Source organism: Hypanus sabinus, chromosome 23, assembly GCF_030144855.1.
Source record: "Hypanus sabinus isolate sHypSab1 chromosome 23, sHypSab1.hap1, whole genome shotgun sequence".
Classification (NCBI taxonomy): Eukaryota; Metazoa; Chordata; class Chondrichthyes; order Myliobatiformes; family Dasyatidae; genus Hypanus; species Hypanus sabinus.
In genome coordinates, this window is record NC_082728.1 from 58,641,374 (window position 1) to 58,664,415 (window position 23,042).

The following is a 23,042-nucleotide window of genomic DNA, read 5'->3' on the forward strand; positions in this document are numbered from 1 at the left end:
AGTATCTACAAAAGCAGAATTCAGACTGTTAATGCAAACAGGTGTTTTCTCATTTTGCTGCTTTAACAAACCAATCAGGAGTCAGTCACTCTAACAGCTACCATACATACATATCAGTTACCCATGATTCAAAATACATGAGTTGCATGGCAAGATTTCCACTTACAAAAACATATCTACCAAGTACTCTCAAGTCTGTAATACTTTATTAGCCAAGGCTCAAATATTTGTCTAATTCTTAACCAACCTTGAGCACCTCTCTTCCCAGTTAACTGAGAAACCAGCAAAGACAAACTACCTTGCAATGATAAAACTCACAAAACTAAATTGAATTGAATTGACTTTCATTTCTTACATCCTTCATATACATGGAGTAAAAATCTTTACATTACATCTCCATCTGAATGTGCAAATTATAGCAATTTGTAATAAATAGTATGTACAGTAAGATATGTACAGAACTGTCAATAGCTTAGAAATACGATTGTGTCAGTGTGAATTAATCAGTCTGATGGCCTGGTGGAAGAAGCTGTCCTGGAGCCTGTTGGTCCTCGTTTTTATGCTGCAGTACCCTTTCCCGAATGATAGCAGCTGGAACAGCTGGTGGTTGGGGTGACTCAAGACCCCAATGATCCTTACGGATCATTGTAACTGTACTGAATAGTGGGAATTTCACATCTACAAATGTACTGAGCTGTCTGCATCTCTCTGACTCTCTGCAGAGCCCTGCGATTGAGGGAAGTACAACTCCCATACCAGGCAATGATGCAGCCAGTCAGGATGCTTTTAATTGTGCCTCTGTAGAAAGTCCTTAGAATTTGGAGACTCATACTGAACTTCTTCAACCATCTGAGGTGCTGTGCATTTTTCACCACACAGACCAAGTGAGGTCCTCAGTGATGTGTATATGAAGGAACTTGAAGCTGTTCACCCTCTCAACCCCAGATCCACTGATGCCTGTCTCCATTCCTCCTGTAATCCACAACCAGCTCCTTTGTTTTTGCGATATTGAGGGAAAGATTGTTTTTTTGACACTACTGTGTCAAGGTGATGACTTTTCTCTGTAGGCTGCCTCATTATTATTTGAAATAAGACCAATCACTGTAGTATCATCTGTAAGTTTAATTAGCAGATTGGAGCTATGGGTGGTGCCACATCTATGGGTGTACAGAAAGAAAAGGAGGGGATACAAAGTTCCTGTGGAATATATTCTAACTCTCATTCAGACAGTCATCCAGTTTTTCAATGAGGCCTATAAATTGCAGTGTTACCTATTTTAACTTGGATTTGATAGAAAGGGAAATACTAGGTTTAAACATGAATACAGTTGACCACACAAACATACCGTATCTCAGTGCCAACAAGACATGTTACTATTCAGATATAGCAGGCTCTTTTACAAATACAGTACTTTACCACAGTGAAATATCAATGTGGCGTACACTAAGAATGCACAGAATTGAAAGAGATTATTGCATGGATAAATATGATCTCAGCTATAATCTTTCACCAGAAGGTTATAGGCTGTGAATCAACCAGTCAGAACGTTCTCCACTGTGCATCTTTTGAAATGTCTTTCATGACATAATGAGTCTTCTCAAATTTGTAATGCTGCAAGGCCATTACCATGACTTTTATGTGACTGCATCAATGTGTTGGACCAGAACAGATTCTCTGAAATTTTGATGCCAGGAACTTGAAGCTGGTCACCTTTTTCATCAGTGACTCCTCAATGAGAATTGGTGCGTGCTCTCCCAGCTTCCCCTTTCTGAAGGCAACAATCAGTCTGTGGTCTTGCTGACATTAAGTGTGAGTTTGTTGTGTTGATACCAATCAGCCAGCTGACCAGTCTCACTCTTAAGCCTGCTCATCAGCATCTGAGATTCTACCAACATCAATGGTATCATCAGCAAATTTATAGATGCTGTTGTGCTATGCTTAGCTACACAGTCATGTAGAGGGAGTAGAGCAGTGGGCTAAGTATGTATCCTTGAGGTGTATCTGAGTGATTGTCAACAAGGAGATGTTATTACTGATCTGCACTGACCATGATCATCTCCCAATAAGGAAGTCAAGGATTCAAATGTAAAGGGAGGTACAGAGGCCTAGTTTTGAAACTTAGTTATTAGTACTGAAAGAATTACAGTTTTGAACACCAAGCTGTAATCAATAAACAGTGGCCTGATGTAATTGGAGTATTACACTGCAAAGGTAGGTTCACATCCACTGAACTGTAAGTGTTGTGCTGGTAATACACAGCAGGAAACAGACACAGCAGTAATTACCTTTCCCATTTAATCCCTTCAATACAGCAGAGAAATAGTTACTCAGGTTGGTCAATACAAGAGTGACTATGCTACCATTGTGCTAACTGCAATAAAATTCCCATAAATAGCTGGAAAAATATTATAATGCATTTCATTGGCCCTTGCCTGTGACAGCTGCCTTTGTCCTTCACTTCACTTCAGTTTATTGTCATTTAGAAACCACAAATGCAATGCAGTTAAAAAAATGAGACAACGTTCCTCCAGAATGATATCACAAAAGCACTCGACAAAACAGACTACACTAGAAAATCCATATAACGTTTGGCAATCCCCAAATCCAGAGTCCGGAGAGGCTGCTGCATATTAATATCGCGCTACCATCGTAGTGTGTTCCCCAGAAAGGAGCTCCAAACCCACCAGACAAAACAAGACTACCCAGACACACCAAGTCAGGAGACCAACTTTACCACCCAACAAACCAAAAACTAAAGCTACAAGACCTACACAAAACCAGTTACATATAGTTATAGTTAACATATAGTTACAACAGTGCAAACAATACCATAATTGATTAAAAAAACAGACCATGGGCACAAAAAATAGTCCAAAGATGTTAAAAGACTATAAGAAACCACCACACAGTTTCCCTACGTCCTCAGGATCCCAACAGACTCGTCATCCCACGCCGGTGGCAGAAAGGAATGCCCCCGCTATGAACTTCCAAGGCGCTGCCAGACTCAGCCTCGCAGACGCAGCACACAGTGAAAGCGCCCCAACAGCAGCAGACTCCGAGTCCATCGAACCTCTGAACTTCCGACCATCCCCTCCGGCACAGCCTCTCTGAGCACCATCCTCTGCCGAGTGCACTACGACGCCCCCGCCAACGGCCACCAGCAATGCGACCCCGAGGACTGGGGGCCTGTTCTTCCCAGCAGAGACCTGGACCTCACAACTGCAGCAGCAACGAAGAAGGCCTTCCTGGAGATTTCCAGATGTTCCTCCGTGTTCCCACGTTCATTTTTCATCAGATTAAGATTGTGCACGGCACCCTGCTTAACAAATAACAGATATCAACTCCGGAGAGGCTGCTGCAAACTGTGTTGCGCCGCCATCTTGTTATGTGGTTATTTTGACCAATAGATCTCTGTGCCTCCACTCTTGCCACCGTACAGGACCCCAAACAGTCCTTCCAGGTGAGGCAGTCCTTCACATGTGAATCAGTAGGTGTTACTTATCGCATCCAGTATTCCTAGTGTGACTTCCTCTACATTAGTGAGACTCAACTTTGCCACTTAGGGCTGAACTACAGCAAACACAGCTCCTATATTCTCCAGCCAGAGCCCAACAGCACCTCAAACAGCTCGTTACAGAGCACTTCCTCAGTGTGAACATCAGCTGCCGTTAACAGCGCCTGTCAATGTTATGTGAAAGCCAGACAGCAGAGAATATAGAAGTTCCAATGCAACAATGCTGAGAGCAGAAGATAAAGACGCTATTAAAGAAATGGCAATATTATAAAGAATAAGGTAATCATTTTATTTCTAAAATTAAAATAAGATAGTAAAGATTCATAGTGATGAATCAGATATAAAGATGTTAGAAATGTAAACTCAAATTTCAGCTTAATGGAGTCTTCATCAGAGCATCACCCCACAAGCAAAGTACAGGTGACTGGAGTAGCTGAGCACTGACAGTAGAAGTGCTTAGAACCCGCTCTTTAACACGAGAATCTCCAATGTCAGTTTATATTCATTAATTGAGCTGGGGAGTAGATTTAAAATGGCTGGCCATTGGGAGATCCAAACTGTTATGGCAGTCAGAGCAAAGGTGTTTGGCAAAGTGATTCTCCCAAACCATATTGGGTCTCATTAATGTAGAGGAAGTCACACTAGGAATACTGGATGCAATAAGTAACACCTACTGATTCACAAGTGAAAGGACTGTCTCACCTGGAAGGACTGTTTGGGGTCCTGAATGGTGGCAAGAGTGGAGCCATAGAGATCTATTGGTCAAAATAACCACAATGTGTTGTTAATTGCAATTGTAAAACTGCCAGTAGTAACTACACTTACACCATTCTGTGTTTTCAGCTACTTTCCTCTTACTGGTTCTCATCCCTGCTTTTTACCGCTGCTGTACTTGCATGCATGTCAGAAAAAGTAGGATAAACTGGTTGCTCCAAAAAAATTGAAAGACTAAAGGGATAAGTTACAAACAAGGTTATCAGGTCAGTAAGTAGGAGCAGTTGGAGTAAGAACATAGTCAGACACGTGTGGGAGTTGTAAAATACATAGCAAGAAGGCAGGAAGACAGGGTTGGCCTTGGTATGTCCACCGCATACAGGGGGAGAAATAAAAGGGAGATGGAGTTTCTCAGCCATACAAAGCATCATATCAAATGCTGCCTGTTTTCTTCTTGAAGCATATTATCACATGTCCATCAGAATAACATTGCATGTTGGTTTCTATTGTACAAATTTTGAACACCTCACTTTTTCAAAAAAATAATCATGGACAACATTTTGAATCAATATTTCAATTAATAAAATATAAAAGATGGAACAGAGTTATCTAATGATTCAAACATAATCTACATGGAGAAAAGTTTGGTCTTGATTTTTGGACCTTCCCAATGGCATTGTGCACCGCTCACCTTAAACCAAGGAAGAGGGAGCTTCAGTTTCTAAACTAACCAATCATGACAAAGTGACTTGCAACAGTTAGAATAAGCCATGCTACCCACAGAACAGATGCTCAGCTCAGTGACCACACAAAACATTGTCTTCCACTTGGATCTGCTCCAATTTGCCTACAGGAGCAACAGGTCCACAGTGGCTCTTCAGTCAACCTTGGAAAATCTGGACAGCAAAATGCACACATCAGAATGCTCTTTATCAACTACAGCTCAACATTCAATACTATCTTCCCCTCAAAACTAATCAATAAGCAAGTTCTTGCCTCAATACCTCCTTGTGCAACTGGTTCCTTCCATTTCCTCATTTGCAGACACCAGTCAGTTCTAATTGGCAACAACATCTCCTCCATGATTTCCATCAGCAAAGATTCGTCACAAGGCTGTGCTTAGCCTCCCACCCCCACCCCCCCACTCTACTCACCTTACACTTATGAGTGTGAGGCTGAACGCAACTCCAATATGATATTCAAATTTGCATAAGAGTCCACTGTCATAAGCCAAATAAAAGATGGCGATGGATCAGCACATAGGAGGGAGATTGAAAATCTGGCAGAGTGGTGCCACAACAACTCAATGTCAACAAGACCAAGGAGCTGATTATTGACTTCAGAAGGAGGAGGAAGGCAAAAGTGAGTTAGTCCTCACCGGAGGATCAGAGGTGGAAAGGGTCAGCAACTTCAAATTTCTCAGTGCTATTATTTTGAAGGACTTGACCTGGGCTCAGCAAGCAAGAGTATTTCCAAAGAAAGCACAGCAGCGCCTCTATTCCTTATGAGTTTGCAAAGATTCAGCATGACACCTAAAACTTCGATAAACTTCTATATATGTGTGGTGGAGTGTATTTGACTGGCTGCATCACAGCCAGGTAATGGAAACACCAACATCCTTGAATGGAAAATCCTACAAAAAGTAGTGAATGCAGTCCAGTCCATCATAGGGAAAGCTGATCGCACCATCGAACACATCTCCATGAAGCAGTGTCTCAGGAAAACAGCATCCATCATTAGGGACCCTCACCACCCAGTAGGACAATCTCTTCTTACGGCTGTCATCAGGAAAGTGGTACAGGAGTCTTGGGACTCACAACGCCAGGTTCAGGAACAGTTATTACCCCTCAATCATTAGGCTCTTGAACCAAAGGTGATAACTTCACTCAACTTTGCTTACCCCATCAGTGAACTGTTCTAACAACCTATGGACTCACTTTCAAGGACTCTCTATCTCATGTTCTCAATATTTATTGCTTATTTATTTAATATTATTATTTCTTTATTTTGTATTTGCAGTGTTTGTTGTCTTTTGCACACTGGTTAAATGCTCAAGCTGGTGCAGTCTTTCATTGATTCTATTACGGTTATTATAGTATCATGGATTTATTGTGTATGCCTGCAAGAAAATGAATTTCAGGGTTGTAAATGGTGACATATGTACTTAGACAATAAATTTACTTTGAACCTACAATGCTTTCAGTCAACTGTCAGATGAACACTTCATTCATGCTAAGTCAATTCAGAAGGGTCAAGTTACCATTCAAAGCTGTATCAAAGGCACAGCTGAATTAAGGAATGCACCAACAAAAACGTCACCATAAACCAGGTCCAGGCATTCTTCAGTTTATCCAAACATTGTCCAGTTCCATTCCTGTGCTATTAACAATTCTAAATGAGGGCAAAGTCAAAGCAGGAAATTTTAGCCTTATCACCTTAAGGAAGTGTGTAACAGGTTCAAAGATTAGTAAGTATAATAAATAATATGAAGTAGGTATTAGCAACAGATCAAGGAAGTCAACAGAAATACCTGGGGGAGAAGTTTTATCACCTGGAATCTAGTTAACCAAAGGCAGAGTAGGAAATCTGGAATGTGCAAAGCATAAGTTGTTAGTGTAATGCTATTAAACTGTCAATGACCTGGGTTCAGTTTTGCTGTTGTCTGTAAGGGGTTCATATATTCCCCTGTGACAGCATGGGTTTCCTCTGTGTACTCTAGTTTCCTCCCACATTCCAAAGACACATGGGTTAGTAGCTTAACTGGTCTCATGGCCACAAGACACAAGAACAGAATTAGGCCATTTGGCCCATTGAGTCTGCTGTACTATTCCATCATGGCTGATTTATTATCCTTCTCAACCCCAATCTCCTGCCTTCCCCCGTAGCTTTAATGCCTTTACAATCAAGAACCTATCATTCTGCTGTGGATTCAAGGAGGAAAATGAATTAGAACTAAAGGTCAAAATAATATGGACACTGGTTCAGAACTTACAGGCATTGTTCTTTCATTACTGTTATTTACCCTTGGGCTGTCTCTCAAATAACATTTCAGTGATCCTGAAGCAAAAGGTGAAAGTCTCACTCTGGTAAAATGAGCCCATAATCCAGGCTAATATTAAAGCACAGCCGAGGGCATTAGCTGAGCTGTAATCCTTTAGGTGGTAAGTAATGCCCCACATCCATCTTAAAAAAAGACCCCGTGCAATGTCCTGAAGATGATGAGAAAGATTTTTGCTGATGCCCTAACCAGCTTTTCTCCATCAATATCACCAAACAGGTCTACTGGTTGGTACTTCAACAACACTGTGTGCTAGTTGACTGCTCCATCTCTCTATAGGCTCTAACACTTCAACAGAATAACCCAAATGTGAAAATTGCAACAAACAGGGCTTATCCCTCCACCCCCTTGGAAGTTTCCATGTTTTATTGTTTTACAACATTGAATCACAGTGGATTTAATTTGGTTTTTTTTTGACATTGATCAACAGAAAATTACTTCTGTGTCAAAGTGAAAACAGATTTCTACAAAGTGATCTAAATTAATAACTAATATATAACACAAAATAACAGATAACAGAAATATTCACCTCCTTCAAGTCAGTATTTAGTAGATGCAGCTTTGGCGGCAATTACAGCCTTGTCTGTGTGGATAGGTCTCTCAGCTTGTCCACGTCTTGTCACTGCAATTTTTCCCCCATTCTTCTTTAAAAAACTGCTCAAGCTCTGTCAGATCGGATGGGGATCATGAGTTAACAACCCTTTCCAAGTCCAGCAACAAATTCTCAATTGGATTTAGGTCTGGACTCTCACTTGGCCAGGATATTAACTTTGTTTTTAAGCCAACTGTGTGTAGCTTTGGCTTTATGCTCGGGGTCACTGTCTTGCTGGAAAACAAATCTTCTCACAAGTCGCAGTTCTCTTGCAGACTGCATCAAGTTTTCCCTGTATTTTTTTCCCTGTATTTTGCTGCAGTGATTTTTACCCTCTACCTTCACAAGCCTTCCAGGGCCTGCTGCAGTGAAGTACCCCCACAGCATGATGCAGCCACCACCATGCTTCACGGTAGCGATAGTGCGTTTTTGATGATATGCAGTGTTTGGCTTACACCAAACAGTGTTGAGACTGCTGGCTAAAAAGCTCAATTTTGGTTTCATCAAACCATTGAACCTCCTTCCAGCGGACTTCAGAATCTTCCACATTACTTCTGGCAAACTCTAGCCAAGATTTCTGAAAGTGTTTTTCTTTCTTTCTTTTTCAATTTGTTTTTTTTACTGATTTTCACATAGAAGATTAGAGTACATGAAGATATATATTATGAATCAATAAAAAGATAGAATAGCACCAAATACATTATATTTAAATCATACTTACAATCACATTACCCTATATTCATGATCAAACACATACATTAATTAAATTGTAATTTGAATTGTAATAAAAAAAGAATCTAAATCCACTACTAAAGTTGAAGCTGTACGGTAAAGAAAGACGGAAAAAAATCCTTATCACATAGTGATTTACGTTATTAGCCAACATCTGTACTTTAACACCAAATCAAAGGTTTGAAAGTAGTTCAAGAATGGTCCCCACAATGTTTGAAAGTCTTGGTTCGAATCAGAAATCGAACGCATCTTCTCTAAATTTAAGCATAACATAACATCACGTAACTATTGAGCACAAGTAGGCAGAACAACATCCTTCCATTTAAGCAACACTGCCCTCCTAGCTATAAAAGAAATAAAAGCCAATTCATGCAAATAAGATGTCTCCAAAGTTATGCCTTTTTCTCCAACAATACCAAACAAGGCAGTCAAAGGGGTAGGCTTAAAATTTACTTTAAAAAGTACAGGAAAAGTTTGGAATATTTCTTTCCAGTATTTTTCAAGACTCGGACATGTCTAAAACATATGGATTAGTGAAGCCTCTCCACTGTTACATCTATCACAATAGGAAGATATATCCAGATTAAAATGAGATAGCTTGTCTTTCGACATGTGGGCCCTGTGGACCACTTTAAATTGTAGGAGGGAGTGGCAAGCACATAGTGATGAAGTGTTAATCAATTTAAAAATTTCATTCCAAGTCTCTGCAGAAATTGAAATCTGTAAATCTTGTTCCCAGGCATTTTTAATTTTCTCTATAGGAGCCTCTCTTATTCCCAACAACATACCATAAATATTGGAAATTGAGCCATTATGAAAAGGTTCCAAATTAGAAATTACATCTAATAAGTTCTTATCAGGACACATAGGAAATGTATGTAATTGAGATCGTAGAAAGTCTCTAATTTGTAGGTATCGAAAAAAGTGAGATTTTGGTAAGGTATATTTAGCTGACAGTTGCTCAAACGAAAAGAGACTTCCTCCACAAACAGATCCTGGAAGCACTTAATACCCAATCTACTCACACAAAATGCTGGTGCAATGCAACAGGCCAGGCAGCATCTATAGGGAGAAGCACTGTCAATGCTTCGGGCCGAGACCCTTCGTCAGGACTAACTGAAAGGAAAGATAGTAAGAGATTTGAAAGTAGTGGGGGGAGGGGAAGATACGAAATGGTAGGAGAAGACTGGAGAGGGTGGGGTGAAGCTGAGAGCCAGAAAGGTGATTGGCAAAAGGGATACAGAGCTAGAGAAGGGAAAGGATCATGGGACAGGAGGCCAAGGGAGAAAGAAAGGGGAAGGGAAGCACCAGAGGGAGATGGAATACAGGGTGATGGGCAGAGAGAGAAAGAAAAAAAGGGAGGGGAAAAAACCAAATACATCAGGGATGGGGTTAGAAGGGGAGGAGGGGCATTAACGAAAGTTAGAGAAGTCAATGTTATTGCCATCAGGTTGGAGGTTACCCAGCCGGTAGCCCATTGGAGGTGGCAGAAGTTACGGAGAATTATACATTGGATTATACTGAGTTATACTGTTTTGCCTCCAACTTTCACCCTGCCCTCAAATTTACCTGGTCTATTGCTGACACCTCCCTCCCCTTTCTTGATCTTTCTGTCCCCATCTCTGGAGATGGCCTATCCACTGAATCCAGCATATAATTCTCTATAACTTCCGCCACCTCCAACGGGATCCCACTACCAAGCACATCTTTCCCTCCCCCACCCTTTCTGCTTTCCACAGGGATCGCTCCCAACGCAACTCCCTTGTCCATTCATCCCCCCCATCCTTTCCCACTGATCTCCCTCCTGGCACTTATTCTTGCAAGTGGAACAAGTGCTACACCTGCCCTTACACTTCCTCCCTCACCACCGTTCAGGACCCCAGACAGTCCTTCCAGGTGAGGCGACACCGGAGCTCCTGGTGTGGCCTTTTATATATTGGTGAGACCCGACGCAGACTGGGAGACCGTTACGCTGAACACCTACGCTCTGTCCGCCAGAGAAAGCAGGATCTCCCAGAGGCCGCATCTCATTCCCATTCTGATATGTCTATCCATGGCCTCCTCTACTGTCAAGATGAAGCCACACTCGGGTTGGAGGAACAACACTTCATATACCGGCTGGGTAGCCTCCAACCTGATGGCATGAACATTGACTTCTCTAACTTCCGTTAATGCCCCTCCTCCCCTTCTAATCCCATCCCTGATATATTTAGGTTTTCTCCCCTCCCTTTTTTTTCTTTCTCTCTCTGCCCATCACTCTGCCTGTTCTCCATCTCCCTCTGGTGCTCCTCTCCCCCTTTCTTTCTCCCTAGGCCTCCTGTCCCATGATCCTTTCCCTTCTCTAGCTCTGTATCACTTTTGCCAATCACCTTTCCGGCTCTCAGCTTCACCCCACCCCCTCCGGTCTTTTCCTACCATTTTCCCCTCCCCCTCCTACTTTCAAATCTCTTACTATCTTTCCTTTCAGTTAGTCCTGACGAAGGGTTTCAGCCCGAAATGTCGACAGCGCTTCTCCCTATAGATGCTGCCTGGCCTGCTGTGTTCCACCAGCATTTTGCGTGTGTTGCTTGAATTTCCAGCATCTGCAGATTTCCTCGTGTAATACCCAAACTATCCCATTCTTTAAAAACTACACCGGTCACAGTAGGTTTAAAAAAATTTTTTAGAAAAAATGGGACTAGAAAGAGAAAATCTCAATAAACCAAAGTATTTTCTAAATTGTAACTAGATCCTCAAAGTATGTTTAAGTATCAAATTGTCAGTAAGTTTATTTAAAGATAAAGGAAGAGAGGATCCAAGAAGAGAAAGAATAGAATTTTTTTTTAAGAGTTAGCTTCTAAAGAGACCCATATTGGACAGCCCTCGCGGTTAATGTAATATGACCAAAACGTAAGATTTTATAGTAAAAAAAGCTAAAATTTGGTAAAGCTAAACCTCCATACTTTTTAACTTTTTAAAAGTAATCTTATTTAATCGAGAATGTTAGTTTTTTCATATATACAAAGTTAGAACTGAACCAAGAGAATCGAAAAAGGACTTCAGAATAAAAACGGGTAAGGACTGAAAAAGCTATACAGGTCGTTCCCAAGTTACGAACGTCTGTCTTACGGACAACTTGTACTTATGATCAGAGGAAGGAGAACCCTGTCTGCCATTTTAAGTCATTGCTGTTGACACTGTGTTGAGTGTGTAACTTCGTATTTGGCTTAAATTTTTCTTAGCAAGATTTACTCTGACCTCCCCGTTCCAGTCGGCTGGTGGTGCAGTGAGATCAGCACCAGGCTCGAGAACGGAGGTTCCCAAGTTCAATCCAGTGACAGACGACTCCCATGCTGGGTTGATGTCGAGTTCGCAACTCCACCTCCAGTTTAAATTCCCACGTGGAATATTGTGGAGGATCAAATATCCAAACACAGCACAGTCCCCACTCGTCCCATTTAACCTGTCTCAGTTTAGGACCCGGGGAATTCACTGCGGTAGTCCTTAGGGCCCAGTGTTCCTCGGGAGCCAGCGGAGGTCGGGACCCGCCACCCGCAGTGTTTCTGTTCCATTGATGGGAAGCGATCGCAATTGAAAATAAAGTGGAAATAATTAAGCGATGGGAAAAAGGTGAAAGTGTTAGGCTACAGTCAGTCAACAACCGGAACAATTTTAAAGGATAAAGTGACAATAATGGAGCATGTGAAAGGCCCTGCCCCAATGAAAGCTGTAATTATTACTAAGCAACGCAGTGGTTTAATTATTGGAATACATATGTTTCTTAAGTGTTTTAATGCATAGAAAGGTAAAGTATATACTATATACTAAGACAAGCATTTGACTAACCGACGCTAAATGATACCGGATGTACTTGTTCCGACTTATGTACAAATCCGACTTAAAGACGGACTTAGGAACGGAACTGGTTCGTAACCTGGAGACTGCCTGTATAAATTTAGGCAGAATATTCATTTTAAAACAGTTAATTCGACCAATCAACAATAGAGAGAGGGGTGACCAGTTTGATAGTGCCCTTTTCACATAATCCAATAGAGTAAGAAAATTTTCTTTAAGTAGGTGTTTATAATTCTTAGTAATTATTACACACAACTAGGTACATTGATTTCTTACAAATTTAAAAGGAAGGTTAGTATTAATTGATAACAGATTATTCAAGGGGAAAAGTTCACTCATGTAAATTTAATTCATATACTGAAAACTGGCTAAAACAAGAGAGTAAAGAAAGCATAGGACATAACGAGGTCTCAATGTTAGAAATAAACAGCAATAGATCATCAGCATAGAGTGAAACTTTGTGGGTAAGTACCTCTCTTGAAAATACCAGTGATATCACTTGATTCTCGGAAAGCAATATTAAGGGTTCTAAAGCCAGATCAAAGAGCAAAGGGCTCAAATGACATCCTTGACTGGTTCCACGTTTAGAATTCTGAAAATTAGTAAGAACCTGAGCAGAAGATGATAAATAAAGTAATTTAATCCATTGAATGAAACCGGTCCCAAAGTTAAATTTTTCTAAGGCTTTAAATAAATAATTCCATTTAACCCAATCAAAAACATTCTCAGTGTCTAGAGATATCATGCATTCCAATATCTCCTTAGAAGGAAAATACATAACATTCAGTAAATGACGAATATTAAAATGGGAATAGTGATTTTTAACAAATCCAGTCTTATCATCAGATATGATAAATGGTAAAATATTTTCAAGTCCATGAGCCAAAACTTTGGATTGAATTTTAGTATCAACTAAAATTCCTTAAGTAAAGAAATTGGTCTGTATGAAGAGCATTCAGTTGGGTTCTTTTTTTAAGAATAAGCGAAATGGAAGCTTCATAAAACGATTGTGGCAGCCTATCCAATTTAAAGGAATCTGAAAAGACAGAACATAAATGAGGTATAAGCAATGAGGAAAAAGCCTTATAAAATTCTCCAGAAAATCTATCAGGACCCAGAGTCTTCCTGGAGTGCAATGAACGTACAGCTTGGCAATTTCCTCATAAGAAATAGGTTGATCCAACTGCTTTCGATAATCAACAGAAAGTACAGGGATGTTTAACTGGTCTAAAAAAATTATTCATTACAGTATTATGTTCAGTAGAGTCGGAACTATAGAGTTCAGAATAAAATTCTCTAAAGGTATCATTTATTTCGATATGATCAGTTGTCCTATCACCATTAGCTTTACAAATTTCTTTAATTTGCCGTTTAGCTATAAAGGTTTTTAATTAGTTAGCCAATAATTTACCTGTTTTGTCTCCACGAGTATAGAATTGACTTTTGTCTTTTAGGAGTTGACTTTCAATTGGATACGTTAAAAGAAGATGATATTTAGTTTTAACTTCAACACATCTTTTAATAAAGCAGGATCTGAAGCCAAAGCATATTTTTGGTCTAATTGTTACAACTGATTAGCTAAATCAACTTTCTCTTTAATAGCTTTTTTCTTAACACTTACAGTATGAGAAATAAGTTGTCCTCTAATATAGGCCTTAAAAGCATCCCATATAAGACCAGAAGTCTCTTCGAGCATATTCTCTTCAAAAAAAAGAATAATTTCTTTCTCCAGAAACTTTTAAAAATCCTTATTAGATAGAAAAGTTAGATTAAAATGCCAAAATCTATTTGTTTGAGGGAGACCAGGAGGGTTTAAAGACAAAAGCACTGGAGCATGATCTGAAACAGCAATCTCTTTATATTCACAGGATCAAACTAATGGAATCATTTGACTATCAATAAAAAAAATAATTATCCTGGAATACGTATGGTGAACATGGGGGGAAAAAAAAATACTCCCTATCTTCTAGATATAAAAAACACCAAATATCAACAATACCGCATTTCATGAGGAAAGATTGAATAAATAAAGCTGATTTGTTAAGGGTAGCTGGTTTGGAAGATGACCAATTTAAAACTGGATCCAACCAGCAATTACAGTCTCCTACCAAACCTAACGAATAAAGGCTCAAATCTGGCAAGAGTGAAACAAAATCAAAGAATCCTGGGTCATCTATTTTCGGGACATACAGATCAGCAAAAACCATTAATTTATTATCTAATTTTCCTGACACTATAACAAAATGCCCATTAATATCAGACACTATGTGGAACAAAAAGAACACTATTATCTATAAAGACTACAACCCCCTTAGATTTAGCTCAAAAAGAGGAAAGAAAATGCAGCATTTGTATCTGCTAAAAAGGTATGGATTGTCCCATTTACATACATGAGTTTCTTGTTAAAAATAAAATTGGGACCTTAAGTTTTTTTAACATAGGCAAAAACCTTATTCTGTTTCACAGGATGATTTAACCCTTTCATGTTAAGACTAAGTAAATCAATAGTTTAATCCATTTTTAATACTATTTAAAAGAAAAGTTAAGATAATGACCATGCTAGAATGTATATTAAAACCAGACATCGAACCTTGAGATAAGGTAACCCAGCACCAGTTTTGGCTAAGAACCCAATACAACTTCCAGAAAAAAAGTCCTTCCCCCCAGCCCTCCTCCCAAAACCAAAAAGCCAACCAATAGATTGCCGGCAGCTAGCATTAATGACGTCATCCTCCCAAAAGAACCTGCTGATTTAACTCCAATCTATACCGCTAGCTGCGTTCCCACCTAGACAAAATGGAGAGAAAAAAACTTAAACCTCATACCAAAAAAACAGATTAATTTTTGCAATTTCAAAATGATAAAATAATAAATACCCATTTTTCTATTTTCTTATTAATAGAGAAAAACCTCAGAAAGTATGTATAAAATAAAGTATCAAAAAATATATAAAAAAATCAAAAAGAAGATAGTAAAGTTGTTTGCACCTCTAGGGATAAACAGAGAGGAAGAGGTGGGGAATTTCTTAAATGCATTTATTTTAATGCTAGGAGCATTATAAGAAAGATGGATGAGCTTACAGCATGGATTGAAACTGGAAATATGATGTTGTAGCTATTAGTGAAACATGGCTGCAGGAGAGGTGTGATTGGCCACCAAATATTCCTGGATTTTGCTGCTTCAGCTGTGACAGAATTGGAGGGTCAAGAGGGGGAGGAGTTGCATTGCTTGTCAGAGAAAATATTACAGCGGTGCTCTGGCAGGATTGATTAGAGGGCTTGTCTAGGGAGACTATTTGGGTGGAACTAAGGAATGGGAAAGGTGTAGTAACACTTATAGGGATGTATTATAGACCACCTAATGGGGAGCGAGAATTGGAGGAGCAAATTTGTAAGGAGATAGCAGATATTTGTAGTAAGCAGAAGGTTGTGATTGTGGAAGATTTAAATTTTCCACACATAGACTGAGAAGTCTATTTTACATTCTATAAAAGGGATGGATGGTTTGGAGTTTGTAAAATGTGTGCAGGATAGTTTTTTGCAGCAATACATAGAGGTACCAACTAGAGAAGGGGCAGTGTTTGATCTCCTGTTAGGGAATGAAATAGGTCAGGTGACGGAGATATGTGTTGGGGAGCACTTCGGGTCCAGTGATCACAATGCCATTAGTTTCAATATAATTATGGAGAAGGATAGGTCCAGACTCAGGGCTGAGAGTTTTGATTGGAGAAAGGCTAACTTTGAGGAGATGCGAAAAGATTTAGAAGGAGTGGATTGGGACAATTTGTTTTATGGGAAGGATGTATTAGGAGGTCATTTAAAGGTGAAATTTTGAGGGTGCAGAATCTTTATGTTCCTGTTAGGTTGAAACGAAAGGTTAAAAGTTTGAGAGAACCATGGTTTTCAAGGGATATTGGAAACTTGGTCCAGAAAAAGAGAGAGATCTACAATAAATATAGGCAGCATGGAGTAAATGAGGTGCTCGAGGAATATAAAGAATGTAAAAAGAATCTTAAGAAGATAGGAAAGCTAAAAGAAGATACGAGGTTGCTTTGGCAAGTAAGGTGAAAATAAATCCAAAGGGTTTCTACAGTTATATTAATAGCAAAAGGATAGTGAGGGATAAAACTGGTCCATTAGAGAATCAGAGTGGACAGTTATGTGTGGAGACGAAAGAGATGGGGGAGATTTTGAACAATTTCTTTTCTTCGGTATTCACTAAGGAGAAGGATATTGAATTGTGTAAGGTAAGGGAAACAAGTAGGGAAGTTATGGAAACTATGATGGTTAAAGAAGAGGAAGTACTGGCGCTTTTAAAGAATATGAAAGTGGATAAGTCTCCGGGTCCTGACAGGATATTCCCTAGGACCCTGAGGGAAGTTAGTGTAGAAATAGCAGGGGCTCTGACAGAAATATTTCGAATGTCTTTAGAGACAGGGATGGTGCAGGAGGATTGGCGTATTGCTCATGTGGTTCCATTGTTTAAAAAGGGTTCTGGTAGGTAAATTAATGGAAAGTATTCTTAGAGATGGTATATATAATTATCTGGATAGACAGAGTCTGATTAGAAACAGTCAACATGGATTTGTGCATGGAAGGTCATGTTTGACAAATCTTATTGAATTTTTTGAAGAGGTTGCTAGGAAAGTTGACCAAGGTAAAGCAATGGATGTTGTCTATATGGACTTCAGTAAGGCCTTTGACAAGGTTCCACACAAAAGGGTAGTTAGGAAGGTTCAATCGTTAGGTATTACTTTTGAAGTAGTAAAATGGATTCAACAGTGGCTGGATGGGAGATGCCAGAGAGTAGTGGTGGATAACTGTTCGTCAGTTTGGAGGCCGGTGACTAGTGGTGTGTCTCAGGGATCTGTACTGGGTCCAATGTTGTTTGTCATATACACTAATGATCCGGATGATGGGGTGGTAAATTGGATTAGTAAGTACGCAGATGATACTAAGATAAGTGGCATGGATAATGAAGTAGGTTTTCAAAGCTTGCAGAGAGATTTAGGCCAGTTAATAGAGTGGGCTCAAAGATGGCACATGGAGTTTAATGCTGATAAGTGTGAAGTGCTACATTTTGGTAGGACTAATCAAAATAGGACAAACATGGTAATTGTTATGGTAGGGCATCGAGGAATGCAGTAGAACAGAGTGACTAATGGTTCATAATTCCCTGAAGGTGGAAACTCATGTGGATAGAGTGGTGAAGAAAGCTTCTGGTACACTGGCCTTTATAAATCAGAGCATTGAGTATAGGAGTTGGGATGTAATGTTAGAATTGTACAAGGCATTGGTGAGGCCAAATTTGGAGTACTGCATACAGTTCTGGTCACTGAATTATAGGAAAGATGTCAACAAAATAGAGAGTACAGAGGAGATTTACTAGAGTTACCTGGATTTCAGCACCTAAGTTACAGAGAAAGTTTGAACAAGTTAGGTCTTTATTCTTTGGAGCGTAGAAGGTTGAGGGGGGACTTGGTAGAATTATTTAAAATTATGAGGGGGATAGATAGAGTCCATGTGGATAGGCTTTTTCCATTGAGAGTAGGGGAGATTCAAACAAAAGGACATGAGCTGAGAGTTAAGGAGCAAAAGTTTAGGGGTAACATGAGGGGGAACTTCTTTACTCAGAGAGTGGTAGCTGTGTGGAACGAAGTGGTAAAGGCAGGTTCAATATTGTCATTGAAAGTATAATTGGATAGGTATATGGACAGGAAAGGAATGGAGGGTTACGGGCTGAGTGCAGGTCGGTGGGACTAGGTGAGAGTAAGTGTTCAGCATGGACTAGAAGGGCTGAGATGGTCTGTTTCTGTACTGTAATTGTTATATATGTTACATGAAAACTCAAGGTATTAGCTCATTAAAGCCTTATTCTCTTAGTAAAACACTAAAAGTTTCAAAAAAAGTTAGCTACAAAGGGTTACCAAGAGTAAGAGAGGCAGATATTCATGCAGAAAGATACTGAGCAGTTAATCTTCTGATTCCAAGAATTCTTGAGCATCTTGAACTGAACAGAACCACTTCTTCGAGCCATCCTTCAATATAATTCTGAGCCATGCAGGATAACGAAGAGAAGGCTTGAAACATTTGTTAAAAAGTTCCTACATAACCTTTTTAAACTTAGCATGCTCATTCATGACCTCAGGTGAAAAATCCTCGACGATTCTAATCTTTTGAACTTTATAATCAACCATTCCTCTTCAACGGGATTCACGAATTAAAAGCTCCTTAGTTTAAAATTCATGTGAACAGACTATGACCAATCTGGGTCTTTCCTCTGGAGTGGGCTTAGGTACCAACGATCTATGCGCTCGATCAACCATAGGCAAAGACGATAAAATTACAGAAAATAATTGTGCCAAAAAACTTGCAAAGCATTTTGTAGGCTGATCACCTTCAGTTAACTCTTCAAGGCCCAGAGTTCGCAGATTGTTTCTTCTGCTTCTGTTTTCTAAGTCGATAATCTTCTGCGTTATTTTTTCCATTAGCCTTTGATTGCTTTTTACAAAGCTTTCCTAAGTCATCAATTTTTGCATCCAAAATCGTCAAGAGTTGCTTCATTATCTTCAATTCGTTTATCATGTTCAACTAAGGTTTTTTTGCAGAGAATCTAATTTTGCATCCACCTGTTTAATTTCAGATGAGAGCTGCTGAAATTGTTGCTGGAGCTCCTCGGAGGAGCCTTCAAAGCAAATCCGTAATAGATTCCAAAGATGCAGGAGGATCCTCTTTTCTAGTACCTTTGGCACTCCTTGTAGTCATAGTGAAGCAAGTCAGGTTGAAGAATAAGGTTTCAAAACAGGTTGGAAACAGTAAAGTAAGTAAAATAGGTGCAACTTCAGAAAACTGCTACTCCATCAGCAACCAGCAGGAAGTCTTGAGAATGTTTTTCAACAGTGGCTTTCTCTTTGCCACTCTCCCATAAAGCTGCAACTGGTAAAGCTCCCAGCCAACAGTTGGTGTATGTGCTGTCTCTCCCATCTCAGCCACTGAAGCTTGTAACTCCTCCAGAGTTGTCGTAGGCTCTTGGTGGCCTCTTTCACTAATCACCTTCTTGCATGGTCACTCAGTTTCTGAGGACAGCCTGTTCCAGGCAGATTTACAGCTGCACCATTATCTTTCCATTCTTTGATGATTGACTAAACTGCACTCCAAGGGAAATTTTCTTGTATCCATCATCTCCTTACTTGTGCTTTTCAATAACCTTTCTGTGGAGTTACTTGGAGTATTCTTTTGTCTTCATGGTGTAGTTTTTGCCAGGATACTAACTCACCAGCAGTTGAACCTTCCAGAAACAGGAGTATTTTCACTACAATCAACTGAAACACCTTGACTGCAATGATCTCTATTTAACTAATTATGTGACTTCTAAAACCAATTGGCTGCACCAGTGATGATTTAGTATGCCATATTAAAGGGGGTGAATACTTATGCAATCAATTATTTTATGTTTTATATTTGTAATTATTTGGATCACTTTATTTTCACTTTGATCTGTTGATCATTGTCAAAAAAAGCCAAATTAAATCCATGGTGAATCAATGTTGTAAAACAATGAAATGTGAAAACTTTTGGGGGGGGGGGGGGGGGCTGTGAACTGTGAATACTTTTTCTAGGCACTGTATATACTTCTCTCTTTCCTAATCCAGGATACAAAGTACCCTTTCTCTACTCCAAAACAGCTCAATGCAATGCCAGTCAATGTGTTTTATTTATAATATTTATTTAATATAAGAAAGTCACAGATAAGAATGTTAGCTCATTTCCTCCAATACATCAGGTTAATATTTAACTAAACAAACATAAACCAAAGGAAAAGATTGATCTCATTTCAGAAGACGCTGGCAAAGCAACAGCAACCATCTCACCATTACTTGGCTTCTTCAGGTAAAGACTGTTCATCTATAAAACTGTGCTCTTCAAACCTTTGCTAATGGTCATACAAGGAGAAAGATTTTTCAAGTTCGTCCCATGCTAAAGGTTGCTCTGACCTTTAAAGGGTTTATAGCATGCGTGATGTGTGTTATCTTAGAATTACTCAGTCACAGCAAGTACTCTGCACAGCTATTACATGGTCAGTCAACATTAATATGGGACTGTTTACTGTGATCACTTTTCTTGTTGGGCAGTTCCTAGTGATCAAGGATGTTCTTCACCTGTTGCTTTTGAGGTAATGAATAAAGTTAATGTGGAACCTGTGAACTCTGCAACGTGGAGAAGGTTGTGAAAGGCAGGACAACTGAGTGGATTGTTTGGCAGATATTCTAGAAACATAGAAAACCTACAGCACAATACAGGCCCTTTGGACCATAATGCTGTGCCGGATATGTACTTTAGAAATTACCTAGGGTTACCCAAAGCCCTCTATTTTCCTAAGCTCCATGTACTTACCCAGGTGTTTCTTAAAAGACCCTATCGTATCTGCCTCCACCACCGTCATCAGCAGTCCATTCCACACACTTACCACTCAGCGTAAAAAACTTACTCCTGACACCTCCTCGGTACCTACTTCCAAGCACCTTAAAACTGTGCCCTCTCATGTTAGCCATTACAGCCCTGGGAAAAAGCCTCTGACTATCCACACGATCAATGGCTCTCTCCAATTTTTTATACTGGGTTTCTACATTCTCCTAAAGCATGGTCCAAACGTTTTCAATGCTGTGCCAGATACTCCCTCTCATCAAACTAGTCTTGGTGCTTTAGGAGGCCTACAGTCACCTCAGAGCTGTTAATTACTGTGGACCAGGACAGACCAGATACTGCCAGGGGCAATGCAGCCACTGCTTTCAGAGGTAGGCAGATGAAGATAACATTAGACAGATCAGTTCAAAAGTCATCATAGTGCCTGTCAGATCACAAGTGATGTGGGCATCCTTGCAGGGGCTTTTTTGGACAATAAGATAAAACATCAGGTGGCAGTTTCTATATTCAAAGTGGTTGCCAGATCTGGTGCTCATCTCCCTAGTGAATTAAAGTGCTGGTTATGATAAGATCATACATCAAGCATCTTGTCGGGGGACCAATTTCAGAAATAGCTCTCTTTACCGATCATAACCTACCAGAAAATTGTATTTTTCTAGTCCCGCCAATGAAATCTCCCGAAGGATCAGTTCATTTGGCTACGAGAAACTAGCCAGGGTTTCTCTTGTGCTGAAATAGCAGCACATTTTAGCCACTACCACATCTTCCATGGTTGAGGCATTGATGACCTTTGTGTGTTCATTCAGTGCCACTTACAGGTCCTTGACAGGTCAGCTCACTCCAGCGCAGCATTCACCTTCCAGTCTGTTCATCTACAAGTGTACTCAATGCCTTGTACTGAAAGCAAGTTCTCCCCTGTATCTAACTCAGTATTATCAAAGCTCCCCAAATTCCTGACCTTCGGCAACAGAGTTCAAACAAAAATTGAACAACTACAGATGCTGGAAATCTAAAATAAAACAGTAAGTTCAGGAAAGGCTCAACATGTCAGACAGCATCTGTGGAGAAAGAAACCATGGTTCAATGGTTCAGGTCAATGATGTTTCATACATGTGTGTATGATTTTGTTTTCAAACCTTGGGTAACTAGCTAGCAATCATACTTGTTCAACGGCACAAGGTTGCTCCCAGGAGCAGGGGCAGGAGGGTGGCAAGAGGCACTGTTGTGCACCTGCCAACCCAAGACCACCACAATCTCCCCAGGGTGGAAAGTGAGGCTGATCTTAAAGGATCAAGAGAGAATGTGAAAAGAACTTGGAGATGGGGTAATAGAGAATGAAGGTACAGAGTGGAAAAGCAGAGAGCCTGAAGAAAGAGGAGGAGAACTTCCAGTGTAGGGAAGGAAGAGGGGGACAAGTAGGAGAAAGAAGGGGAGAGAAAGAAAGGTGTTTGGGTTTGAGATTAAAGGTTGGGGAAATGATTCAGGGTTGAGGAGGAATGAGGTGTGAGGCACAAAGCAAATGGAGGTAATGAGCAAGGTTACTTGTGTGCATGAATGAGTCTATATGTTCCAACCGATGCCTACCTGCATGCATATGCACATATATGAATGCTTATGAGGATCTCAGTGCTCCAGCTTGCTCTGTGGTCAGCATGAACCCCTTCACTGTCCGTCTTCATAAATGCATTAACACGTATATCCTCTTGTTGCAAGCAACACCCAAATCTATCCATGTCATGTGCAGCTAACTTCACTACAGTAATGAAAAGCATTAGGGTCAGAGGATGGACAGTTGCACTCCACCCATCTCACCTCTGGCCCCAGTACCTTTCTCACTCTGACCTTCCCATCTCTCCATTCCACAGCACAACAATGGATGAATCATCATTCCCAACCTCTGGAACGGTACAGAAGTTTATGAATCGGATGTGGGGTGACGACTGGTCCCTGGGCGGGTTTGTGGTCATTTTAACCTTTGTTGCCATGTTCTTAATTCTTACCTTGTTCTCCGTTTTGTATGGATTGTGTTCGAGAACTAGCTCAAGAACCAGGTACAGATAGACACCCGAGAAGGACTAACAATGTTTGAATCTTGCAAAGGGAATCCCAACAAACTGACCACAAAACCGCCAGATCTTATTTACAGGAACTCATGGAATTCAGTAACAAGATACC

The 23,042-nt window shown here is 40.1% G+C and overlaps 2 protein-coding genes across 3 annotated transcripts in view; both read right to left on the minus strand.

The window, feature by feature from the left end:
- Positions 1-8,146, minus strand: part of LOC132380220 (ATP-dependent DNA helicase Q5-like) — a 52,617-nt gene extending 44,471 nt beyond the window's left edge. Inside the window, exon 1 of the mRNA XM_059948927.1 lies at positions 7,816-8,146. The gene's annotated coding sequence lies outside the window, so the exon portion shown is untranslated. The remainder of the gene's footprint in view (positions 1-7,815) is intronic.
- A 4,920-nt stretch (positions 8,147-13,066) lies between these two features.
- LOC132380222 (ATP-dependent DNA helicase Q5-like) overlaps positions 13,067-23,042 on the minus strand; it is a 54,186-nt gene continuing 44,210 nt past the window's right edge. For both annotated transcript variants that reach the window (XM_059948931.1, XM_059948930.1), the window contains one exon: positions 13,067-13,480. In XM_059948931.1, coding sequence (XP_059804914.1) covers positions 13,471-13,480 — 10 coding nt within the window. In that variant the 3' untranslated portion in view covers positions 13,067-13,470. The remainder of the gene's footprint in view (positions 13,481-23,042) is intronic.